At 55.0% G+C, this 23,255-nt stretch overlaps 1 protein-coding gene across 2 annotated transcripts; it reads right to left on the bottom strand.

The window, feature by feature from the left end:
- Positions 1 to 411: 411 nt before the first annotated feature.
- Positions 412 to 21,629, bottom strand: LOC111765980 (uncharacterized). 2 transcript variants are annotated; one of them, XM_071210030.1, is made up of 6 exons: positions 21,369 to 21,629; positions 20,201 to 20,334; positions 19,974 to 20,065; positions 1,759 to 1,931; positions 1,062 to 1,199; positions 412 to 603 (listed from the first exon to the last, which is right to left on the bottom strand). In XM_071210030.1, exons 1-6 carry the CDS (start codon positions 21,434 to 21,436, stop codon positions 507 to 509), a joined length of 702 nt encoding a protein of 233 aa, XP_071066131.1. In that variant the 5' UTR covers positions 21,437 to 21,629; the 3' UTR covers positions 412 to 506. The 2 variants fall into 2 exon arrangements, 1 of the variants encoding a protein (XP_071066131.1); XR_011646590.1 differs by lacking the exons at positions 412 to 603; positions 1,062 to 1,199; positions 1,759 to 1,931 and adding an exon at positions 18,604 to 19,082 and having other exon boundaries at positions 20,205 to 20,334.
- Positions 21,630 to 23,255: the final 1,626 nt, after the last annotated feature.

Raw genomic sequence — 23,255 nt, 5'->3', positions numbered from 1 at the left:
ATCAGGGCTACTAATTTACACGGCGAGCCGCAATTACCAAGGCCACAGAATCAGAAACTAGAATATAGGCGACCAGGGGCCTGAGGCGGGGCTAGGCAATGGGGAGTTAATGCTTCACTTGTTCAGAGTCTCTGTTTGGTTGATTGTAAAGTTTTGGTAATGGATGGTGATGATGGGAGCATGACATTATGAATGTAATTAATAGCACTGAATTATATATGTGACTATGGCCAAAAGGCAAAACTTTAGGTTGTATATATGCTCCTAAAATAAAAACAAACATAGGGCTGTATGATGCAAACAGTGAACGCAGTTGTAAATGATGGACTATAGTTAATAGTACAATTATAAAAATGTTCTTTCATGAATTGTAACGAATGTCCCATACAAATGCAAGTGTCACTAATAGGGTGCTATATGGGAACTCTGTATTTTATGCATGGTCTTTCTGTAAGTTTACAACTTCTCTAAAAATGGGGAGGGGGGGAGCAATTGCCAGATGATCTCTAGAAGTTTCTTGGTGCATTGTTGTTCCAGGATTCTACAACCTCTGAACGAGAAATCTCATTGACAATAGGATTCATCCAGCTCTCCAACTTTCCTCTAGGAAGAAAGAAATCTGCATGAGAGAACAGTATGCTTCCTAAGCAGTTAAAAACCATGCGCTAAAAGGGCCAGAAAAGGGAGGGACGGAAGGGGAGGAGGGAGAGAGACAACGGTACCTGGGAGGGTAATTACTGCCAGACAATTTTGTTTTGTCCTTGCAAATGGCGAGGTCCTCAGCCACCCGAGCTAACCCCAGAGGAGGGCGGGGCTTCGTTTAAAGCCGTGGTTCTCAATGGGGGGGATTTTGCTCTCCCAGGAGACATTGGCAAAGTCTGGAGACATTTTTAATTATCACACCCTGGTGGCATCTAGTAGCTAGAGACCAGGGATGCTGCTAAACCTTCTCCAGTGCACAGGACAGTGCCCTACAGCAAAGGAATATCTGGCCCAAAATGTCAGTAGTGCGGAGGTTGAGAAACCCTGCTTTAAAGACTGGGGGCAGGAGCCAAACGCACCTGGGGGCAGGTGTCTGGGGAGGAGCAGCTCTGGACAGGTGTGGCGGACACGGCTGGTGGGCTGACCCGGCCGCATTCACTGTCGTCTTCTCCCCCTGCTGGTAGCCACCTTCGAGGTAAGGCGAATCACACAGAGTCCTGGGCAACGAAATGCCAGGGAATTTGCTGGATGAGGCAGTTAAGAAACCCGTGTTCTTGACCCTCGGATGTCATCCCCCTTCCTGCTCTCTCTGACTGGCCTGTGCCACGAGGAGATGACACCTAAAGATGACCGACCTGAAAGCCAGAAAGGACTGGGCACGACTGTGCTCCCACGAGACACTGGCCAACGTCTGGAGACAACTTTTTGCTGTTACACAGGGGCCGTGTGTGCGATTGGTTTCTTGTTTGGGGGAGAAGGTCAGGACAAGGCCCTACAAGGCACAGGACAGACCCCCAACCAGCAGCTACCTGGCCCCAAATCTCAGTAGTGGCTTGGAGAGGAAATCTGCATTTTGAGAAATCAGTATTGAGCTTCTGTGGGAGCCCTGCATGGCCAGCATCAGGATTTCTTGTAATAGGAGGCAAATAGCAACAATTGTGTAAGTGCCCGTGAGTTGGGTTCACTGTTATTTGTAGCTGAAATAACGCCAAGTTGAGAGAGCAGGAGAAGCCCTTTGGCTTAAGCTAAATTACAATGCCTGTAGATTACTCTTACCGGCACGTTCCATGGCTGTTCTGGGTATCGAGTCCCTCTTGGAAGCGTTCTTGAGCTTCTGAGCTGCAAGGTGCCAGCACCAACATGGCACCAGCAGGTGGTGCTGGGTCCAAGGTCACAGGCCTAAACGAGGGGTTCAGAGGCACTGGAGGATGCTTCAGGGCCTGTTCTGCCTGAACAATAAAACAATGTGTCTAAATTCAGGGGACATGTGACTCAATCAAATATGATGTTGCCAAGGAGACATCTGGTGGTAGCAACCTCTGGAACCTTCGGAACGTCGTTCTCTCCCTCGCCCCTGTTCTTTCCTACATGCCTATCTTTCTTTTTCTTTTTTTTAAAAAGATTTATTTATTTATTTATCTCCCCTCCCCCCCCCACCCCGGTTTTCTGTTCTCTGTGTCTATTTGATGCATCTTCTTTGTCCGCTTCTGTTGTTGTCAGCGGCACGGGAATCTGTGTTTCTTTTTGTTGCGTCATCTTGTTGTGTCAGCTCTCCATGTGGGCGGCGCCATTCCTGGGCAGGCTGCACTTTCTTTCACGCTGGGCGGCTCTCCTTACGGAGCGCACTCCTTGTGCGTGGGGCTCCCCTACGCAGGGGACACCCCTGCGTGACAGGGCACTCCTTGCACGCATCAGCACTGCGCATGGCCAGCTCCACACGGGTCAAGGAGGCCCGGGGTTTGAACCGCGGACCTCCCATGTGGTAGACGGACGCCCTAACCACTGGGCCAAGTCTGCCGCCCTACATGCCTTTCTTTCCTCTTTTTCTCCTGCTTCCGTTGCTTTCTGTCCCCTACTAGTGGCTCTGAGTGGACGCGCAGAGAGTTCTTACCATTCTTGAAGGACAAGGGTTTCGTGGGGCTAAGGTCAGGAACGGCGGGCAGGACTACTCTAGGGCAGACCCCGCAGGGCGGGTGGGCCCGAGGGCAGCTTCGGTTCTCCCCGCGTAGACCTTCCCACGAGTCCACGCTTGTCCTTCTGACCTGGAAAGACGATGGGACTCGGGGTCCGCAGCCCCGCCCTCCCTTCTCCGGGTGACACTTCCCCGCCTCTCCCTGGGGTTTACCGCCGAGGCTGGGGGTCCTGTTGATTACCATTTCCCCGCTAGTCCTCACACGAGAAATCGTGATGCAGAGGAGGAAAACTGAGGTTCTGCGGCGGTGCTAAGGGAAACCAGGCTGGGAAGAGGAGTGGTGGAGGGTTTGGAGCACCAGGTTTTCTGGATCTGCTTGAGTAGGAAGTTCCCCACATTTGGGTCCCCAAAATTGCAGAAATGCTGCTATGTCAGGACTGTTTGGAGACCTTTTGCGGTGTCAAACTCCAGCGCCCCACTCTCCTGCTCCCGGGCGTGAGTGGTTAGCGCCCCAAGGTGTACTTTGGGGGCAGAGACCCCTCTCTCTTCCGAGGGAAGAGTGGGAATATCAGGTGACACAGAGGGCTCAGTGAGAGCCGCACAGATTGCACGTTCAGGACTGCTGGGACACATTGGGGAAACTGAGTCACAAGGCTCCAAGCCAGGGTAGGGGTGCTTGGAGGCCTACACAGTGCAGGTTTGCAAGAGCTCATTTATCGCACAGCCCACGCCGGCCCTTTGTTTTGCTTTTGGCCACATACGCCTTCCTCGAGTAAGAATATAGTGACATTTTACTGACCGCCCCACCCCCACTGGGGGCTACTCACGATGCCAGGTGCTCTCCCTACGTCGTCCCCAGCCTTCCCACCTACCCTGCAAACAGGCATCCTGACCCCCATGTTAGCTGAAGCACGGGGCTTGGGGAAGTGGGTGGCAGCGTGGCCTCAGCAGTGGCGCCATGCCACCGCTCTCATCTTCTGGGGTAGAGACCACAGAGCTCAGCCTCCATCTCGGGCCCGTGGCAGCAGGAGGCAGAGAGGAGGGATCTCAGGAAAAGAGCTGACAGCGAACCGGAGCTTGCGGTCACAGCCATGCTCAGAGCGCACCCGTGAGCGGGTGAGTCAATGCAAGCGACGGGTGGCTCCAGAGAGAAAGCAGCCCCGGCCCCCGCCCGCAGCTTCCACCTGCCCTCCATAGGCCGTGAGCCACGGGCACCGGGCAGCAGACCAGCCACCTGGCGACCCGGAGGCACGCGAACCCCAGCTTCATCCTTCCTTCCATACCCCCAAGCTGGCCGCTTGGGTACCCGCATACCGAGTGGTGAGTGCAGGTGCAAGATAAACCCATTACCAGGTCGGGTGGCTCAAGGTGCTCGTGTGTGGATGAGTAGCGTCTCCCCAACGTTCACGTCCACGCGGAACCTCAGAACGGGACCTGGCTTGGGTCTTTGGGGATGTGATTGGATTAAGACGAGGTGATGCTGGATGAGGGAGGGCCCTGGGTCCAGGGGCTGGTATCTCTGTGAGAGCGGGGGAGACTTGGACACAGGGACACAGAAGAGACACGCAGGCAGGAAGGCTGCGCCACGACACGGGGATGCCCCCCAAGGAACGGCGAGGGCGGTGGGCAGCAGCCGGGAGCCAGGAGAGGCGAGGAAGGCCGCTTCACTAGCGCCTCCGAAAGGAGCCCGCCCTGCTGACGCCGCGATTTCCGCTCCCAGGACTGGGAGACGACACATTTCTGTGGTCTGAGCCCTCCAGTTACGGCAGCCCGAGGAAATGAAGACGTGCTGGAAGCCTGACCCGACTGAACAGGGTTAGTGACGGAAATTCCACCAAGATACCCAGGGCTTAAGGAGTGGGCAGTGCCCAAAGCAGCTCGACCCTTGCGTGGGTGACACTGGTAAGTGCTGTGTCAACGGTCACAGCACACTGACCAATGCAGCAGCCGGAGAGCGAGGATCGGGGCTGCCGTGCCTGTGTGAGCCAGTGCTTCCCCAGGGGGATGAGACGCTTCAGTGCGGCAGGGCAGGAACCAGTGAAGTCCCTCCCGGCTCAGTGAAAAGGTAGACAGACAAGTTTTCTCCCGGGAGTTTGGGGATTTATGCCGAAGGACGAGCTCCGCGGAGGCCCAGTTGGCCTAGCACAGGGGAGATAGTTTCATCATGCCTTAATAGGCATAGTAATTCACAGATTTCAAAATATTTTTGATGAATATAATTGAATTCTAGAAAATTACTTTAACCTGTATTAGTATATTTAAATTACTGACATCTCAGATTATAAGGTATAAGAGTAATGAAATAGGGAAATGTATATATGGCCTGTGTGCGTACAGGCAGTGTACAGGTAGTGCCCTGAAATGGTTCCCTTGTCTGTTTGCTCGTTGTTTTTGCTCACTGCTCGTTGTTTTTGCTCGATGTCTGCTTACTGTCTGCTCGTTGCATGTTTATCTTCTTTAGGAGGCACCAGGCACCAAACCGGGGGCCTCCCGTGTGGGAGGTAGGTGCTCAACTGCTTGAGCCACATCCACTACCCCTAAAGTGTTGTATCTAGACCTGCACTGTTCTTTATGGTAGCCACCAGTCAATGTGGCCTTGGACAGGTAATTAACTAAAAGGAAATCAAATTTAAAGTTTAGTTCCTAGGTCACATTATCACATTTCAAGTTCTCAGTAGATGTATACACAGAAACAGGACAACTCCATCACCACCAAAAGAGCTTTTGGACAGTGCCGATCTGGAGTTTGCAAATGATGGCCCCTGAGCCAAAGCCCACCTGTGGATGGCTTTTGTAAATAAAGTTTTACTGGAACACAGTCATTCCATTCGCTAATGGGTGGTCTAAGGTGGCTACATGGGCAGATGGAATAGCTGTGGTCTTCAGAGATGAAAATGTTTACTGTCTTGCCCTTTATGAAAAAAACTTGCTGTCATCTCATCTAATAGTTATTCTGTCTCTGAGAGATTCTAGGATCCATTCAAAGGGAAGGGCCTAGAATCTTCACGATTTCAATTTAATAAGATTTGGAAAATGCCTGAAATAGCCTTGGTTTCTTTTAACACACTTACGTAGCTGTCATGATTGAATTGAATTTCTGCAGGATATTTTTGCCTAATATTGAAGGCAAGCGCCCACACTTCCTGTGTTTTTGCCTCCAACGTCCTCCCACGGTCCTTTCTTTAGTTTCCTCCATTCATCCTGCAGCCTTTTTATCAACGAGTGTGTGTGGAACTCCTTGCAGCCCATTCTTTGACAGATATTGTGGGTGATAACGGGAGTGTGAACATAGCCCCAGCGGTCCTGGGGATGCAGGAGGAAGGAGAAGGCAGGCCTGCCCGGGCGTGAGGTCTCGCCTGCTCCCGCGCCCATCGCCAGGTCACGTGGCTCTCTGGCCCCCTCTCCCCCATCACGCCCAGATCCGCCTTCCTGCTGCAGCAGCTGAGGTCCTGCGCATCTCACCTGGGGCCTGAAAGCCTACGGGCGCTCTCGTTGAGTGTGCTGGATTTCTGAGAACAGCTCAGCGCTCGGGGAGCCTGCTCCCATTTGGAAACCTCAGACTTCATTCCCAAGAGTGTCCTCCACGGACAAGGCTTCCAGCTGTCCCTGGATCTTCTGGGTGATTCTGCATTGCTGTATTTCTGGGAGGCAGGGCTCTTAAATGAGTTGGGGAACACCACGGCGTGGACCTCAGAGGCGCCTTCAGAGCTGTGCCTGAGCCTCGCCGAGGAGGAAGGGAAGCGGCGCCAGCATTTCCTGCACCGCAGGTCCCCGCGCCCTAGGAGGGGGGCTGCGGGGGGGGCTGCACAGGACCACTGGTTAGCACGAGTTAGGACTAGCTCTACACGGGGGCCGTTGTTCTCATGCCCTTTGATGAGCTTATTTCCACACCGGCTATTCAAAGGAGCACAAGAAATCACCTACGTCTCAAGTCAACGCTCTGCAGCATTCTCCTAAGGAACACTTAGCCTTGTTGCACGACTGCGACCTTCAAGAAATCAAATTGAATGCAATCATGAAGTTGGAAGTTCTCATCGGTTCCCTGGTTTATTAGTTTCCTCCTGCAGTCTGGGGGTCACTGGATGAAGCTTCTTAATTTAGGTCCAGGGCTCGGCAAATGTTTTCTGTTCAAGGGCCAGAGTGTCACTATTTTAACCTTCGCAGGTCACAGTGTCTCTGTGCCCTCCGCCGCCCCCCATCCTTTCTCTCCAGCATCTTTAAAAATGTCAGCCGCTCTCTGCCCACAGGCAGTGGTTTCCAAGCCCCAGACTGGCAGTGGACAGGCTGCCTGCGAGTGGGGAGGAAGTCCACGTGAGGCACAGCCCTGGGCTCGGGGCCCCTTTGGGGGCAAGTGGGGACAGAAGGTGGCAGCCATGCAGAGCCCCCTCCTCTCCCTCGGGGGCACAGACCCTCACGCTTGTAGCCCTGGTCGCCCCTGGAAAGCTCATTCCATTCTGTAGGGAAAATCTTGAAATCGCCCTGTGGTAGTTGACGCCAGGTGGGTGCAGCTCAGGGTGGGGTGGGGACCAGTGTCCTACGCCCAGATCCTCCAGCCTCTCCCGGCCCTCCAGTCTCTCCAGGTCCTCCAGCCTCTCCAGTTCCTCCAGCCTCTCCAGGTCCTCCAGCCTCTCCAGTTCCTCCAGCTTCTCCAGGTCCTCCAGCTTCTCCAGGTCCTCCAGCCTCTCCAGGCCCTCCAGCTTCTCTAGTTCCTCCAGCCTCTCCAGGTCCTCCAGCTTCTCCAGGTCCTCCAGCTTCTCCAGGTCCTCTAGCCTCTCTAGGTCCTCCAGGCTCTCCAGGCCCTCCAGCCTCTCTAGGTCCTCCAGGCTCTCCAGGTCCCACGTCCAGGCCCTCCAGCCTCTCGAGGCACAGCCCCTCCTCCCAACCACCAGGTGCTGCTGCCCCCACACCTCTGACCTCCCTTTCCAGCTCACGCCAGGCGCCAGGAAGGTAGAAAGCCGTTTCTCTTCTGCCGCTGGCTCTCGCCCTGTTTTCTTTTTGGCTGGGTCCTTCTACCTTTTCTTATTTATTTGCCGTCGTTTCCCGCTTTCAGGAAGCAGAGCCGTCCTGTCCTCACAGCTCTCACACTGACCACCAACTCGGCCCCGTCTTCACCCCAGTTAACCTCGGTGCGCTGCTGTGTTCGTCTCGCAAGGCGTATTGGAAGTTTCCCAGACCTCTCAGCACAGCAAGCACACAGATCTGGTTTTGCGTTGCTAGATGTTTCTGCACGGATATTGGCATTACCGCCCCCCTCCCCTTCTTGTGACCAAGGGCACGGCTTTGTCAGGTCTGTGGCCAGCAGACAGGCAAGAAGGCCCAGTCCTCTGCATTTCTAGCTCAGCTGAGGGGTGAAGCAGACTTCGGTCACTGAAACCCGGAAGAGCTTACTTTCTGGTTTTGATACACACCGAGTTTCAAATCTCCTGTGGACACGCCCTTCCTTGGTCCTTGCACAGGTCATTCAGGCAAGGATCTCCAGCTGAGGTCATCCTGGAGAGTGTGGGCCCTACATCCAGGGACAAGTGTCCTTAAAAGAGAAGGGGAGACGGCGCATGCGGGAGAAGGGCACGCGGAGGCAGAGGGGGCTGACGCGTCTACTAGCCGAGGTGTGCCAAGTACGGCTGGTGGCCCCGGAACCAGTAAAGAATCAAAAGTGCGCTGTTAGGGCAAAGGCCATCCAATGCCCACCACCAAAACCCACCGTCCTGGCTGCCGGAACGCCCTGCTTCCCTTCCTCCACCCCGGCCCTCAGGTTTCCTGGTAGGTGCGCACCGCAGAGCTGCGGCACCTGCTCAGCTCCTTCCCAGAAGCGCCCCGCGAGCCGAAGGCCAGGGCTCACCCTGCGCACCTTCAGGAGCTCTGGAGCTGAGCATCGAGAGCAATTTTCTTTAAGGAATATACAGCCGAGGTCAATGGCTGTCTCCGTCTGGTCTAGGAAACATCTGTCGGGCTGGAGAAAGTCGCCGAGGACCTTGCCCAGTAGGAGGCCTGGAGTGGCGCGAGCTGGGGAGACGGAGGGACCGCTGGGTGCGTCTCCCTGCAAGCAGACCCCGCGGCGGGCGGGGGATTCTACCCACCCCCTGCTCTCCCGCCCTCTTTGGCCTGCCCTGACATAGCTTGAGAACGCACCTGGAGCTCTAGGTGGTGCCACCCACGCCACTCAGAACCTCTCCCGCTGCCCCTCCCTCTCCCCAGGAGAGATGCGGACCCTTCTCTTGGCAGGTTCGTAATGTCCCGTCTCCAAACAGCTCTCTACTACCCACGTCCAGCTGTGGCACCGTTTAAGGACAGCCGGCCCCTTCTTGCTTTTCCTACTCACCTGCTCCCTCATTTTCCCGTTTACCGTAGGTCCCACGGATTTCTGAGTGTCACAGGCATCCGTCCTTTTAAGGTTGCGTCAGCCTTCGCTAAACCCACCACACCCGGGCATGCGTGGCTGTCCGTGACCGCTGAAGGACGGGCGGGCCTGGGTGCACGGGGCGTGTGTTCAGTCTGCAGGGCGGTTCTCTACTCCCTATCAAATGGGACCGTGAGGGTGTGGCCCATTCAACCCCTTGCACCTGCGGGCTCGGCTGGAAAGGACCCGTATTCTGGTTTCTAGCTGGCATCTGACACCTGCACAAAAGTACAGTCCTTTCCTCAGTAGAAAAGCTCCAATAGTGGCGTTGGCCCCCATGTACCACAAGGTCATGGTCAGCCCACCTGAGGCTGCCATCTACTCCCTGATTCACATGCTCATGGTCAGCCTCCCCTGCAGCCCTCGGTCCCAGGGGCCAGTTTGCCTCCTGCCCGGGGCAGGGAAATAATGGCCCCCCAAGATGTCCATGTCCGAATCCCCAGAATCCATGAACATGCTACCTGACAAGGTAGAAGGAAGTAAGTTAAGGATCTTGAGCTGGAGAGGTTCTCCAGGGTTATCTGTGTGCTCCTATATAAGAGGGAGGCGGGAGGGTCAGAGTGGTAGAGCTAGAGCACGTAAGGATGGAGCAGAGGCGAAGATGCAAGGGTGCTGGTTTGAGGGACGGAGGAAGGGGCCACACGCTAAGGAATGCTGGTGACCCCTAGGAGCTGGAGAAGGCCGGGAGTGGTACTCCCCTCGAGCATCCAGGCACCTCGATTTTAGGCCAGTGAAATGGAGTTTGGACTTCTGGTCTCCAGAAAGGTAAGATAATAAATCCGTATTGTTTTAAGCCACTAAAATGATAATCCATTACAGAAGAGTAATAGGCTGCTACCCCGCCGCCTCTGGTTCCTGAACTATACTCCAATCCCCTCCTCTGCAGCCGAGGGAGCCCGCCCAGCTCCCATACACACATGCTTATTATGCACACACGCATGTGCATGCACACACATATACACAGGCATGTGCACACACATACCCATCTACACATGGGTGCACGCACACACGTGCATACATGCACATGTTACAGTACATATTGCAGTGCACACATATACACGTGCATGCACATACACACATCTACACATGCATGTGCACATGGCCACAACACATGTGTGTGCATGCACACACACATCAAAATTCTGCCCTGTGGGAGGGGCAGGACTGGCAATGAATTTGCCTTCCAGGAGGCACTATCCAGCAATTACAAGGTGAAAGAAGATATCAAAGGGCATGAGAAGTAAATGCAAGGTGTGGTTCTGGGCTGGAAAAAATTTTCTATGAAGGACGTTTTTAGGAAAACTAGCAAACATCTGAAAATGGAGTATTTTTAGATGATCATACTGTATTAATCTTAAGCTCCTGAAGCTGATTCTTGCAGTGTGGTTACTAAAAAACTGTCCTCGTTCTCAGAAGATCCCTATGGAAGCCTTTGGGGGTGAAGGAAGTGGTGTTTCTCTCACATGGCACCATGTATTTAAGTTTTAGGAGAAAGCATGCAAGACTGAAAGAAGAGCAAAGCAGATGTGGCAAAGGGCAAAGAGGAGTTTGTTTTTGCAACTTTTCTGAAGGTTTGAAAGCTTTTCAGAATACAATGTTAGGGGAAATAATTTTTTAAAAAGCTGTATTAGGAAGCCAGGAAAATTGGGGTCAGGAAGTCTAGTGGAGGGGCAGGGACAACCTCTCGGAGCACCAGGCTCCTTCTTGATTCAATCAGGATCACAGATCCACCGCCAGAACTCCCCGTATTTGGGAAGCTCATTTATACCTCCATTTACATTAGAATTTTGTTCTGTTGGCCCTCAAATTTCTGTGCAAATGGAATGTAGAGCTGCACCTCCCAAAATTTGGATATAATGTGAAATGTGGAATTTGGTTTACCCATAGGGCCTCAGATTATACATTTGACCTCCCTATAATCCTTACGGAAGCCACAAGGCTTAGTGGCCACCCTGGGACTGGCCTCGGGGGGGCTGCCTGCTCCAGCAGGTGCTGAGAGCGCAGGGGGACCCCAGGGTGAGGCCTGGGCTCCTCCGCTGGGGACAGGAGGGGACGCCAACGATGGGCTTCTCGGCTACCTCTGCATCCTGTTTCCAGCCCCCCTTCTCCCTCTTGCCCTTCACACCTGCTTGAACGGAGCTGACACCTGCCCAGGTGTCTGCAGGCTGACAGCCACCTACTCTGGGCTCTGCTCCATTTCACCTGTCACCACTTTCTCACCTGCTCTCTCTCTTGCAGAAATTAACTGAAACCTCTCATCTGTGGGCACCCCCTTTTCTCTTCGTTCCCCTTTGCACATCACCCTCATTTCAGGTGGGAAGGGGGGGACCCCAGTGGTGCTTCTAGAGGAGATTGGGGTCTGGGCATCAGGGGACCTTCCCTGCAGCACGACACAAGCTGCATTTGGAAAGACCTCTTGCTAGAACATTCCAGGATGGTGCGGGTGACTCATTGTTCAGACTGGGAGAGACAACCAGATTTGAACTTCTAGTTTCAGCAGTTCCCAGCAATCCTTTTTATTCTACCTACCTTGTTGGTTGGATGACTGGCCTATGAATTCCATTAGATTGAAAAACAACAACAACAAAATAGTTGAACTGCTTCTAGGAGAAGAAATCAGTTTTTTTGGGAAAAAAAGCACAGACTTGGAATCTGGTAACCTGGATTCCAATTCCAAGCCTCTCCGGCCCTGCCCTCTCTGTTTTATAGAGCTGTTGCTTTAGTAAAAAAATGAAACGGCCTCTCCTTCCTGCCAACGCCGTTTTCTCTCTTAGCCCCTTCTCTAAGGGGAAGCGCCTCTCCAGGGTCCATTTCCAGGGTGAAACGTGACCACGGCTCGGAACGCGGAACGCTGCCCAGGCGTCCCCTCTTCCAGGCAGACCTCGCCCTGCCTCTCCTCCCGCCGCTGCCGACTTTCTTTTGGCGCCTCATTGGCTGGACAGGGCAGGGAACAGCCCAGCCCGCAGGTGCAGGGTTAAAGCGGGAGGGCCGGCCCAGCCTCACGCTCACAGCTGACTGCCCGACAGACACACAGCCGCTCCCACTGCCCCACTGGGCCCAGAACAGTCCTGATGCCTTCAGCTCTGCACCTGTGCCCAGGAGAAAACTGGAAGCAGCCCCAGAGCACACGGGGGCAGCAGCATGACGAATCCCCCAGCTTTATCTGACACCGTGGGGGGAAAAAAGGGCAGTGGCTAATCGGGGGACTCAGTTCCTCCCGCGTCAAGCCTTAGAAATCAGGAAACTGGAAATCAGTAAGAAGCTCCCACCCCCCACCAGAACGCCTCAGATTAAATGGACTTGACAATACCAAGTGTTGACAAGGATGTGGGGCAACTGAAACGCGTAACTGCTGATGGGGGCGCGATATGGTACAATCATTTTGGGAAAATGGTAGTATTTTCTAAAGTTATATAAATATGTATCTATATATGTGCATATAGACATATATAATGTGTATGTGTATACACTCATAGTACATGTTCATATACTTGTATAAGTCAGCAATTCCACTCTTGCATATTTACTCAAGAGAAGTGTGTGCTTAAATTCACCAAAAGACTGGTGGAAGGATATCTATTGTAACCTAATTATATCAGCTCCAATTTGGAAACAACCCCGATGTCCATCAACATTGGAACGCACAAATGTGCATACATTAACACAACGGAACACTACAAAGCAAGGGAAAACTACTGCTGCATGCAACAGCATGGCTGACTCTCCCAGGCAAGGCTGAGCAATAGAAGGCAGGGCTGTGCGGGGCTGTGATTCTCAAACCGGGGTGTGTACCAGAATCTCCCTGCAGAGCTGACCTGGAGCCTGGGCCTCTGTGTTCCGGATTAGCTCGGGGGGGGGGGGCGGGTGCATTCAGATGCACAAGGGGGAAAGACCGTGGGCCTTGGGGTTTTTACCAAGCTCCCCAGCTGCTTCTGTACCCCACTGAAGCCTGAGAACCCCTGGGGTGAGGTGAGGAAGTAAACGCAGCGGGGCACATGCCAAACGATGAGTTTAATGAGTGGGCTTCTGCTCTGGCTAGCTGAGCGCCACCGTTCATGAACATCTGGATGGACAGCCAAGACGGCGCGGCCAGCTTGCTTGCTTCATTCACTCAGCCCGTGCCCACGGGCTCCCTTCTGCGTGCCAGGCACGGCCTGGGCCCTTGGCACGCGGGGAGGTTGAGGGAAAGGAGGCCTGAGGATGCCAATAATGACGACGAGACGGCGGATGCTGATTGCCAGGTCCCAATTAAGTCCTTGAGGTACAGTGAGGCTGACTAGCCTCACCGGGCTCATGGGATTAGGGCAAACGTCACTGTCGATTTACAGACGAGGAAGCTGACACCCAAGGAAGTCAAGGAAACAGAAGCGTCCTGGAGTCAAAGTCCCTGTGGAGAGAGCCAGGGTGGCACGCGGAGCTGCGGAACGAGCCGGAGCAGCGGGACGCCTGGCTGGAGCTGGTGTAAAAAGTAGGCCAGTTTAATTAGGCTAGTATTTAGGAAAGAAAGCAATTTAAGAACTCGCCTCCAGGCCACTTTTCTCACAAAAACGATCTAGATTGTTTCTTCTGGAAGAAGGGATCTCCCTTCAGAACGTGCAGCTCTACCACCACCTGGCGGTGCCTCTGGATCGCTGGTGGGAGCCAGGGCTTATTTCTGGTTCTCACGCCGTCCTTGCCGCGGGGTCGAGCCCAGCAGAGGGCGCTCTGGCGAGGTCTCCACCCACAGGCTCTGAACCAGGGGAGGGGAGGGCACAGTGACACTGTGTCTTCTTGCCTCGGCCCTTGTTCGAGGCAGGCACTGGCTTTCAACCCATTTGGTCGTAACGGCCCTGCCAATTAGAGGATTTCTAGCCTGACCTAACAGTTGGCGAAAGTGGGTAAGTTAGTGGGGTCGGGATAAGAATCAGGCAAGCGGGTGAATGGCTGTGACACGTGTGTGCTCGGCCGCTTGGGATTTCACTGAGGAGTCTATGTGAGCTTGTCTGCTGATTCTGGAACTGTTTAAAGGGAGCAAAGAAGAGGACGAGGGTACCATCGGAATGGGCCCTGGAGACAGTTCACTGGCTGTAGGGACCACCCTGCCAGCCAGCAACAGAGAAGCAGATGCAAACTCTGGACCCTTTGGGGTCCCAGGAGCTCCACTCGGCGGTGTTATTTCCAACAACACACAAAAGCCAAAAAAAGTCACTATAGTCTTAAAATTGAGTGGCAGCCATCCATTTGTCTACCAAAACACCCGAACCAGTATGTTCATAGTGTAGTGTACTTTCCATACTAGCCAAACATGGGACAAACTCGAGGGGCTACCAGCAACAACAGAATGGACAAACGTGGCAAGTTCTCCCAGTGGAATACTATACAACAATGAAAAGGATAACAACTGCACATGACCAGGTAACTCTCACAAACAAGATGGGTCACCCGCTGTTTCAGTTTGCTAAAAGCTGCTGGCAGCCATCTACAATGGATTGGTTTTTCCAACGGGAATTTATTAGGTTAAAAGCTTACAGTTCTGAGGCTGTGAAGACGTCTCAATCAAGGCATCATCAGAGATGTTGTCTCACCGAAGGCGGATTACTGGTGACCCTGGACTCCTGGCATGTGACAAGGCACGATGGCACTTCTGCCCGTGTCTGCTTCTCCTCCAGGCGCTTTCTCCCAGCCCCCCACTGTGGGTGAGCAGGCACATGGCTTGCTTCGCCCTTCTCCTTCTCCTCGGGGTCTTGTCTCTCCCAGCCTCTGGGAGGGCCTCTTTCCGTGCCTCCATGCTTCGCCCATTCCAGCCTCTCAGCCTCTTGGGGTTTCTCTGTCTCTGTGGCTCTTTCGGTGTATGTCCCCTTTATAAAGCACTCCAGCAGAGGACCAAGACCCACCCTGGATCATGCCTCGCTGAAGCCGCCCAGTCAAAGCCCCCTCACCCGAGTCCAGGCCAGTCCAAAGGGCCCCACACGGCAGGAACCGATTAGCTCCAAGAACGGGATCTTTTCTGGGATCCCCAGAAAGCTTCACATGGTCCCACCCACTAAAGTACACCCATTCCATTTATGCGGGGTGACCAACTCATCCCAGGTTTCCCAGCGCATTCCCAATTTTAGCACTGAAAGTCTCCTGTCCCAGGAAATCCCTCAGTCCTGGGCAAACGGGGATGGTTTACACCCTACATTTATGTAAAGTTCAACATCACACAGAATGAACCTGCGCTGCTAGAATTTGGGCAGTGACTGGATAGGGGGCCAAGGGGGCTCTAGGGGACTGGGAATGTTTTGTTTTGCCACCTGGGTGTGGATCAAAGTGGTGTGTTGCTTGGGATCACCCACTTTATTTTTTACTTTGATTTTTTAAAAAAAGTTAACAATATTGAGAGGCAGGATAGCATAGTGGTTAAGCGTGGATGCTCCAAAGCAGATTACCTAGGTTTAAATCTCAGCTCCGACACCAGTTGCCAAGTAACTGAGCTCACTCAACTTCTCTGTGCCTCGGTTTCCCTGCCTGACCAGGGCAAGGTGGCAGCCAGTGTCCAAGCTTCCTTTCTGTTAAGGCTAGCGGGCGTGGAAGGTCAGAGACCAGAAAGCACTGTGACCATGAGGGGGATTCCAGGGCTGGAGGAAACAAGGGTGGAGGTGCCCCGGCAGCGCTGCCCCTGCCCCGGGTCCTGGTGGCTTCCCGGTGGCCTGCTCTTCTCGGACTGAGCCCTGAGACTGTGCCTGCAGCACCCAACCTTTCCAGCCCATTCCCCCCCCCCCCCCCACCGAAGAATCCCCAGAGCTACTCTGAGCTTTTTCCAAGGCCCCACGGCTTCAGCTTACTCCTCTGTATTAAGAGGAGGAAAGAAAAAGCAACAGGGAAGCGGATTTGGCTCAACTGATAGAGCACCCGCCTACTATATGGGAGGTCCTGGCCTGTGTGGTGAGCTGCCCACATGCAGTGCTGATGCGCGCAAGGAGTGCCGTGCCACGCAGGGGTGTCCCCCGCGTAGGGGAGCCCCACGCGCAAGGAGTGTGCCTCAGCAAGGAGAACCGCCCTGCATGAAAACAGCACAGCCTGCCCAGGAGTGGCGCTGCACACACGGAGAGCTGACGCAGCAAGATGACGCAACAAAAAGAGACACAGATTCCCGGTGCCGCTGACAAGAATGCAAGCGGACACAGAAGAACACATAGCAAGAGGACACAGAGAGAAGACAACGGAGGGGGTTGGGAGAGAGAAATAAAAAATAAGTCTTTTTAAAAAAATTGCTACCTTAAGAAAAAAAAAACCAGCAGCCACAATGACGAGCAGTCAGGCTGATTGCCTGAGCCCTGAGTCTGTGCCAGGCCCTGTGCTGAGAACCCTCTATGCTTAAGCCTCATGACACCCCGAGGTTCCTTCTCTCCCTGTTTCACAGCTTTGGAAACAAACCTAGAGAGGAAGGGTCCCAGTGAGGAAGAAGCAGAGCCAGGGCTGGGCCCCGGCGGCAGCTCCAGAGCCCAAGCCCCTGGCCTCGGCTCCCCTGGCCTGGGTTCCCCCAGCCGCGGCTCCCGGCCCCTCCCGGGGACAGGACGACGCCTGGCCTCGGGCTGGCCCCGGCACCTGGCCTGGGCTCCCTCTGCAAGCTCCTGGCTCCCAGAAGCCCTTCCCCGGGCCTGACGCTCTCTGCCCGCCCTGCACTTGGGGGAACGCCGGGGTGTGTCTGACGGTCCCTACAGGGCACCCCGGTGTTCTGGAGCAACCCAGCCGGGTCCCTGGAGGCACCAGGGCAGCTCTGTGCCCCCGGTCCCCGTCGCCGCTGCCGTGTGGCCGCTGATGACCGGCCGGGAGCAGAGGACAACGAGCAGCTCTACCGCTCAGAGCCAAGAGACAGAACCAGCAGGGTCCCCGCCCCTGGGCCGGGCTTAGCGGCCCTCCAGCTGGAGAGGGGAGAGTCCCAGGGGGGCCTGGCACAGCGGGGCTGGGGGGCCCGGGTCAGGGCTTGGCAGCCCCTCGGCAGACGCCGGGCCCGCCGGCGGAAGCAGCGCTGCGCGGCCTCCGCGCACGCGCACACGGGCGAGCCCCGCGGGGCACGCGCCCCACCCGGCAAGGGCAGCAGCAGACCCGGGCAGCAGGGGCCGTGGCACAAGCTCCGCCTCCAGCGCCAGGATTCAGAACGCACAGGGCGCCCCGGGTGCCTCAGCCCCCGTCAGGAGCGTACAAAAGGGACCCCTCCCCAAGGGGCGGGAAGCCAGGGCCCTCGGCCGCCCATCAGCTCGTCTGACTTTCCAGCAATAGTGAGAGGTGCCCCGGGCAGGGATCCTAAGGCCCCTTTTCCAGACGGGAACGTGGAGGCTCAGAGAGGTGGAGAGATTTGCACAAGGTCACACAGCAGCAAGTTGTCTGCCACACTACCTGATGCCAAAGCCCATGCTGTACTCATTTCCAAATAAAATGTTCTAAAAATAATAATAATTTGAAATGTTAGAGAAGTTGCAAATGAGTGAGTCGAAAGAACTCCCTTCATCCTTCCTGCTAGAACAACTGCCCACGTTCGCCCCCTTCATTCTCTCTCCATCTTATGGGTACTGTTATTACTGGGCAATTTGAGTGTAAGTAGCAGATATTATGACCCTTTACTTATAAATACTTTGCTACTTATCTCCTAAGAACAAGGACATCCTCTCACATACACGTAGAACAATGATGCAATTCAGAATTTTAACACTGATGTAAAGCTATGATCCCCATAGGGCTCGTATTCAGATTTCACCAATAGCCCCAAGGCCATTCCTTACAGCCCCCCTCAGCCCCCCCAGCCCAGGGCCACACACTGCGGCTGCATTCAGCTGCCCTGTGTCACCGACGGGTTCCCCAGAAAGGAGCCTGAGAACTGGGCAAGGACGGCGATTTTCCCCGGGGAGAGCCCCTCCGTGTCCTGCTGTATCTGGAAGGGGCGGGTCGAGTCGTGCCCTGGCCTGCCACCCCCTAGCCTGTCCTGGGAACGCCGCGTTTATCGACTGTCTCCACGACGCTCTGGGGGCCAGGGCTCCCGGCCGCCCCTCCACGACTCCTTGTGAAAGCTGCGCCCGCCTGATGGTCCCGCTGGCCTCTGTTGTGCCCGGCGCCGTCATGCCCAGGGCTGTGGGCGAGGCTGGTTCAGCCTTGGCCGAGGGAGGAGGCCGCCTGAGCCCCTTAACCTGCCGTCCCCTCGCGCCCACGCCTTCCTTAGGCCTCGGTGAAGCGGCGCCCCGGGCCTTTCCATCAGTCCTTTTCTGACCTTCCACAGTAGCCCTCTTTCCTGACTTTATTTTATTTTTTAAAAAGACTTATTTATTTATTTAATTCCCCCTCTCCCCCGGTTGTCTGTTCTGTGTCTTTTTGCTGCGTCTTGTTTCTTTGTCCGCTTCTGTCGTCAGCGGCATGGGAAGTGTGGGCGGCGCCATTCCTGGGCAGGCTGCTCTTTCTTTCACGCTGGGCGGCTCTCCTTACGGGCGCACTCCTTGCGTGTGGGGCTCCCCTCCGCGGGGGACACCCCTGTGTGGCAGGGCACTCCTTGTGCACATCAGCACTGTGCGTGGGCCAGCTCCACACGGGTCAAGGAGGCCCAGGGTTTGAACCGCGGACCTCCCATGTGGTAGGCGGATGCCCTATCCATTGAGCCGAGTCTGCTTCCCTCCTTTCTTGACTTTAAAAAGTTACTGTGGTCACATGAATGTATGGCTGTAAATGTGTATATATGTGTGTATAGCAAAATTTGCCTTTTAACCTTTTTTTAAAAAGATTTTATTTCTCTCTCCTCCCTTCTCTCCCCCCCATTGTTTGCTCTCTCTGTCCATTTGCTGTGTGTTCTTCTGTGTCCACTTGCATTCTTGTCAGGCGGCACTAGGAATCTGTGTCTTTTTTGTTGTGTCATCTTGCTGTGTCAGCTCTCTGTGTGTGCGGCACCACTCCTGGGCGGGCTGTGTTTTTTTTTTGTGCAGGGCTGTTCTCCTTGAGGGGTGCACTACTCCTTGCATGTGGGGCACCCCTGCGTGGCACAGCATTCCTTGCACATGGCAGCACTGCGCGTGGACCAGCTCAACATACAGGCCAGGAGGCCCTGGGTATCGAATCCTGGATCTCCTATATGGTAGGTAGACGCTCTATCAGTTGAGCCACATCCACTTCCCTTTTTAACCATTTTTAAGTGTACAGTTCAGTGTACATTACAATGTTTTCCTGCCATCACCACCATCCAGTACCCAAAAGGAAGGATTAGCACACACACTAACATCAGCTGTGTGTATAGCATGCATGCCTGTACTCCATCTGTGCCCTTGGCAGACAAAACTAGTCGAACTGGGCATGTTCTCCCGCTAGCAGCTGAGCTCAGAGGGCATCCACTGTAGGCCTGTGAGCACCTGCTTCTTCCTACAGCTAGGCCAGACATTGCTAATCAGTCATGGCATTTGTGCCCCCACTTTCCCTTATGGCCCCATGGCAGGCATCACTCATTACGTCATTCTTCTCTTTAGAGTACAGGTTCCTCTCCAGGCAGCCACTGCCAACTGACGGTGGCTGGCCAATGAGATGAAAACTCTTTGCATTTCCTGATAAAAGTGCTTGGACTTGGGAAGAGAGAGAAGTCATGGACAGGTCAAGAATGGTTTCAGCAGGGGGAGGGACGTGAGTGGGTTTGGATGAGCAGAGTAGTTGAGCAGCTGCGTGGAGGCTGGCCCTAGACAGTGTTGGGTCAGGGCTGTGTGTGCATGTGTGTGTGCGTGTGTGTGTGTAGGGTGTATGTGCGTGTGTGTGTGTGTGACAGAGAAGCTGAGAGCCCAGGCTGGTGCCAAACCATGGAGTCTGGACTCAGGGTGCAGGTCACAGGAGAGGCGAGTGTGTGAGCTGGTGACCGCCAGCTGATACGAGGTGGCACTTAGTGACGCTCAGGCAGGCTGGGTAAGCAGGGCGGGCTGTGGAGGCGGAGGGCTGAGAGGCAGGCAGAGTCCCTCAATCTCACACGCACAGGCTCACCTGCCAGGCGACACTGAATGTCCCCACACCCGGCGCTGGTGTCCATCTGTCCATCCCGTGTGACACTGCTTTCCTGGGCATCGCACAGCAGCCTTGGGGGGAGGAGTTAGAGAGGGTGTTAGTCCCTGGAGACACTGGGACCCCATGGGCGGACAGGAAACGGAGGCACGGGGGGAGCCCGGGGGCCATGACCCCTGCCCAGCCACCCCGCACTGTCGGTCTCTCACCTACCCGTCGTGGCTGGATGGGTGCCACCCCTGCCCGTGCAGTACGGGTGGGCACGTGGGCTGCAGCTTCCTTGGCAGGCAGGTCCCACGGAGCACTCTGGCCCCCTGGGGCCGCCAGATCCATGCCGACAGGCCTGCAATTCCCAGCCAGGGTCAGTCTTATTTCTGGCAACTTCTTTTTTTTTAATTTTAATTTTAATTTTTTTAAATTATCTTTTTTAAAGTTAATAGATCACATAAAACGTTACATTTAAAAACATAAGAGGTTATATACCCTACTCCCCACCCCCCATCCCCATCAATTTTTTTTTTTTTTTTTTTTTAAAAGATTTATTTATTTATTTTAATTTCCCCCCCTCCCCTGGTTGTCTGTTCTTGGTGTCTTTTTGCTGCGTCTTGTTTCTTTGTCCACTTCTGTTGTCGTCAGCGGCACGGGAAGTGTGGGCGGCGCCATTTCTGGGCAGGCTGCTCTTTCTTTTCACGCTGGGCGGCTTTCCTCACGGGCGCACTCCTTGCGCGTGGGGCTCCCCTACGCGGGGGTCACCCTTGCGTGGCACGGCACTCCTTGCGCGCATCAGCACTGCGCATGGCCAGCTCCACACGGGTCAAGGAGGCCCGGGGTTTGAACCGCGGACCTCCCATATGGTAGACGGACGCCCTAACCACTGGGCCAAAGTCCGTTTCCCCCCATCAATTTTTAAAGTTGTATTTATCTGAAGATACATAGATCACAAAAAATGTTACATTCAAAAAATAGGAGAGGTTCCCAAATACCCCCCACCCCTCACCCCACTCCTCCCATATCAGCCCCCGCCCTCATCATTGTGGCACAGTCACTGCATTTGGTGAGTACACCTTGGAGCGCTGCCTTTTGGCTAAGATCAAGCGTAGTATTCTGGCAACTTCTAGGCGTCAACCAGTGGGGTGGTCTCTTCCTTCACCCAACACTCTGCAGGGCTGAGGGGCAGGGCTGAGGGGCAGGGCTCAGGGGCAGGGCTGAGGGGCAGGGCTGAGGGGCAGGGCTGAGGGGCAGGGCTGAGGGGCAGGGCTCAGGGGCAGGGCTGAGGGGCAGGGCTCAGGGGCGCCTCCACCCCGCCCCACTCAAGGCCCAGCAGCTCCCCAGGGGGCAGACATTACTCATCAATCACAGTGCTCAAAGACCCCTTACCCCGTGCACAGACAGCAGGCATCGCTAATCGACCACGGTGTTGGCTGTACCCCGCTCTGCACGTGCATCCGCACTAGCTCATTGCGTTACCCTTTTCAGCTGAGCCACACCCCATCCTCAGAGTCTTTCTCAGCGCATGGCCGCCCACTCACTGCAGGTGCGTCAGGAGCTGGCAAAAGCATCTCTGCAGTCCCCGTTTCAGGTGGGGTCGCAGGTAGGGCCGACAGATCGAACAGGTGCAAGCCCAGGACACCCAGTTACATCTCAGTTTCCAGTAAACAATGACTACTTTCTTTTAGTGTGTCTGTGTTCCAAATATTGCACGGGACATTCTTTTACTACAAAGTGACTCATTGTTTGAGACTCGCACTTAACTTGGCCTCTCGTATTTCATCCGGTAACTCTAGGCGCTGGTGACCAGGAAACTGGCTGCCTGCCCCTCAGGTGCTAAGGCTATCACTTCTAGAAAGGAACCCCGTTCTACAAAGAGGGTCCTCGGGAGGTGGGGAGACAGCAGATGATGGAGACTCGGGGACCCCGTGATGGGTCTGGGCCTGGACTTGCGAGGCTGCAGGTTCAGCAGGCCTCCAGGGGTCTTGTTTTCAGCATCACGTATGGTGGCCCTGTAGACGCAGAGCTGGCGCTGCTGGCTGACCGGCTCCAGGACGGGTACTGTCAGGAGTTCCCGCCCACGCTTGGGGGGGCGGGCAGGGAGCTTTTCCCCTTGGGCATCTTGTTGTACTGGGGGAAGAGGGGAAAGAAGATATGTTGGCCCATCTTGGCAAAGATGAGGTACAGTAGGGACCCTTCTTTGGAATTGGCAAACCCACCCCCAAAGTTTAATTGAGCACCTACATGTGCCAGGTGCCTCGCCATGCTTTATCCCATCCAACCCCGGGACGTAGTTATGTCACCCCATTTTACAGATGAGAACCCCGAGGACCCACAGCTGGGAAATGGACAACCGCTTTCTGTTCCACCAACCCAGCGTCCCGGGCAGGGCTGAGTGCACTCCCTTCCCAGGACAGTGCTTGGAGGCTGGTACCAGTGCTTCGCCAGTCGGATCGGACTCTCTGGCTTAGCGGGGCGACAGATGAGGCCACCCCGAGGGCGGGGCTGGGGGCCGCGGAGCAGCTGGCCCGGGGGAGGCGGGGAAGGCGGTGTCACTCCATTTCCCACAAGAGACCTGGGGGGCCAAGGTGGAAGGACGGCTGAGCTCTTCCACCTGAGCGTCTCCCTGAGGGTGGTCCGTGACCCCCTGGGAGGCCACGGGGTGCTGAGCGCAGCCCAGCCTTATGTCCCTGCTGAGAAGCTCGTTCCGTCTTCCGCCCCCTCCTGGCCCCCCTGATGCCCCTCGTGGAGGAAGTCTCAGTTTGGAGCTAGCACGTCCTCCACGCCTCTCCAGCACTTGCTCTCCTTGCTCTCTAGCAAAAGAGAGGAGACCTCAAGTTTAAAGTCATAGAACATCAACTGGTTTCTTTGCACTTGACATTCAAACTCTCACTCTGAACCGAGGAACTGAGCCGATTCGGATCCACGCCTGGGAGAATCCCTGCCTTCTACACGCTCTTTAAATCTCAGGAACCAAAAAGATCCAGACACTCCAGATCCCGTTACCCAAACGCAGACCTGAAGAGACACGAGTAGATCTGTGGCTGTTTGGTCCAGGGCGAGGTTCCCAATGCCTGGAAGGGCGCTGGGCACACAGTAGGTGCTTTGTTCTGTTATCTGAGGGCACACATCTGTGACCCGGAGGTCATGCACACAGGTCTGGCGCTGGGCGCGTCAATCTCCTCCTCGTTAGGTGATGGCGTGGGGCTCAGGGTGGGGCAGCCCCTCGCTCAAGCCATGCGGCACGTTGGTGGACTTGGTGGGACCGGAACCCAG

Source organism: Dasypus novemcinctus, chromosome 19 (genome assembly GCF_030445035.2).
Source record: "Dasypus novemcinctus isolate mDasNov1 chromosome 19, mDasNov1.1.hap2, whole genome shotgun sequence".
In the NCBI taxonomy this organism is placed as follows: Eukaryota; Metazoa; Chordata; class Mammalia; order Cingulata; family Dasypodidae; genus Dasypus; species Dasypus novemcinctus.
The sequence above is the reverse complement of the archived record's forward strand: the minus strand, read 5'-3'. Positions and strand labels throughout refer to the sequence as shown.

What these genes read in the sequence shown, in the direction of transcription:
- LOC111765980 (XM_071210030.1), bottom strand. Translation starts at nt 21,436, where the DNA reads ATGCACGTGCAGAGCGGGGTACAGCCAACACCGTGGTCGATTAGCGAT. An exon ending in GCCTGCTGTCTGTGCACGGG is followed by an intron (nt 20,335 to 21,368) that starts GTAAGGGGTCTT and finishes TGGGAATTGCAG; the next exon opens with GCCTGTCGGCATGGATCTGG. An exon ending in CCCCAGACACCTGCCCCCAG is followed by an intron (nt 604 to 1,061) that starts GTGCGTTTGGCT and finishes CTTTCTTCCTAG; the next exon opens with AGGAAAGTTGGAGAGCTGGA.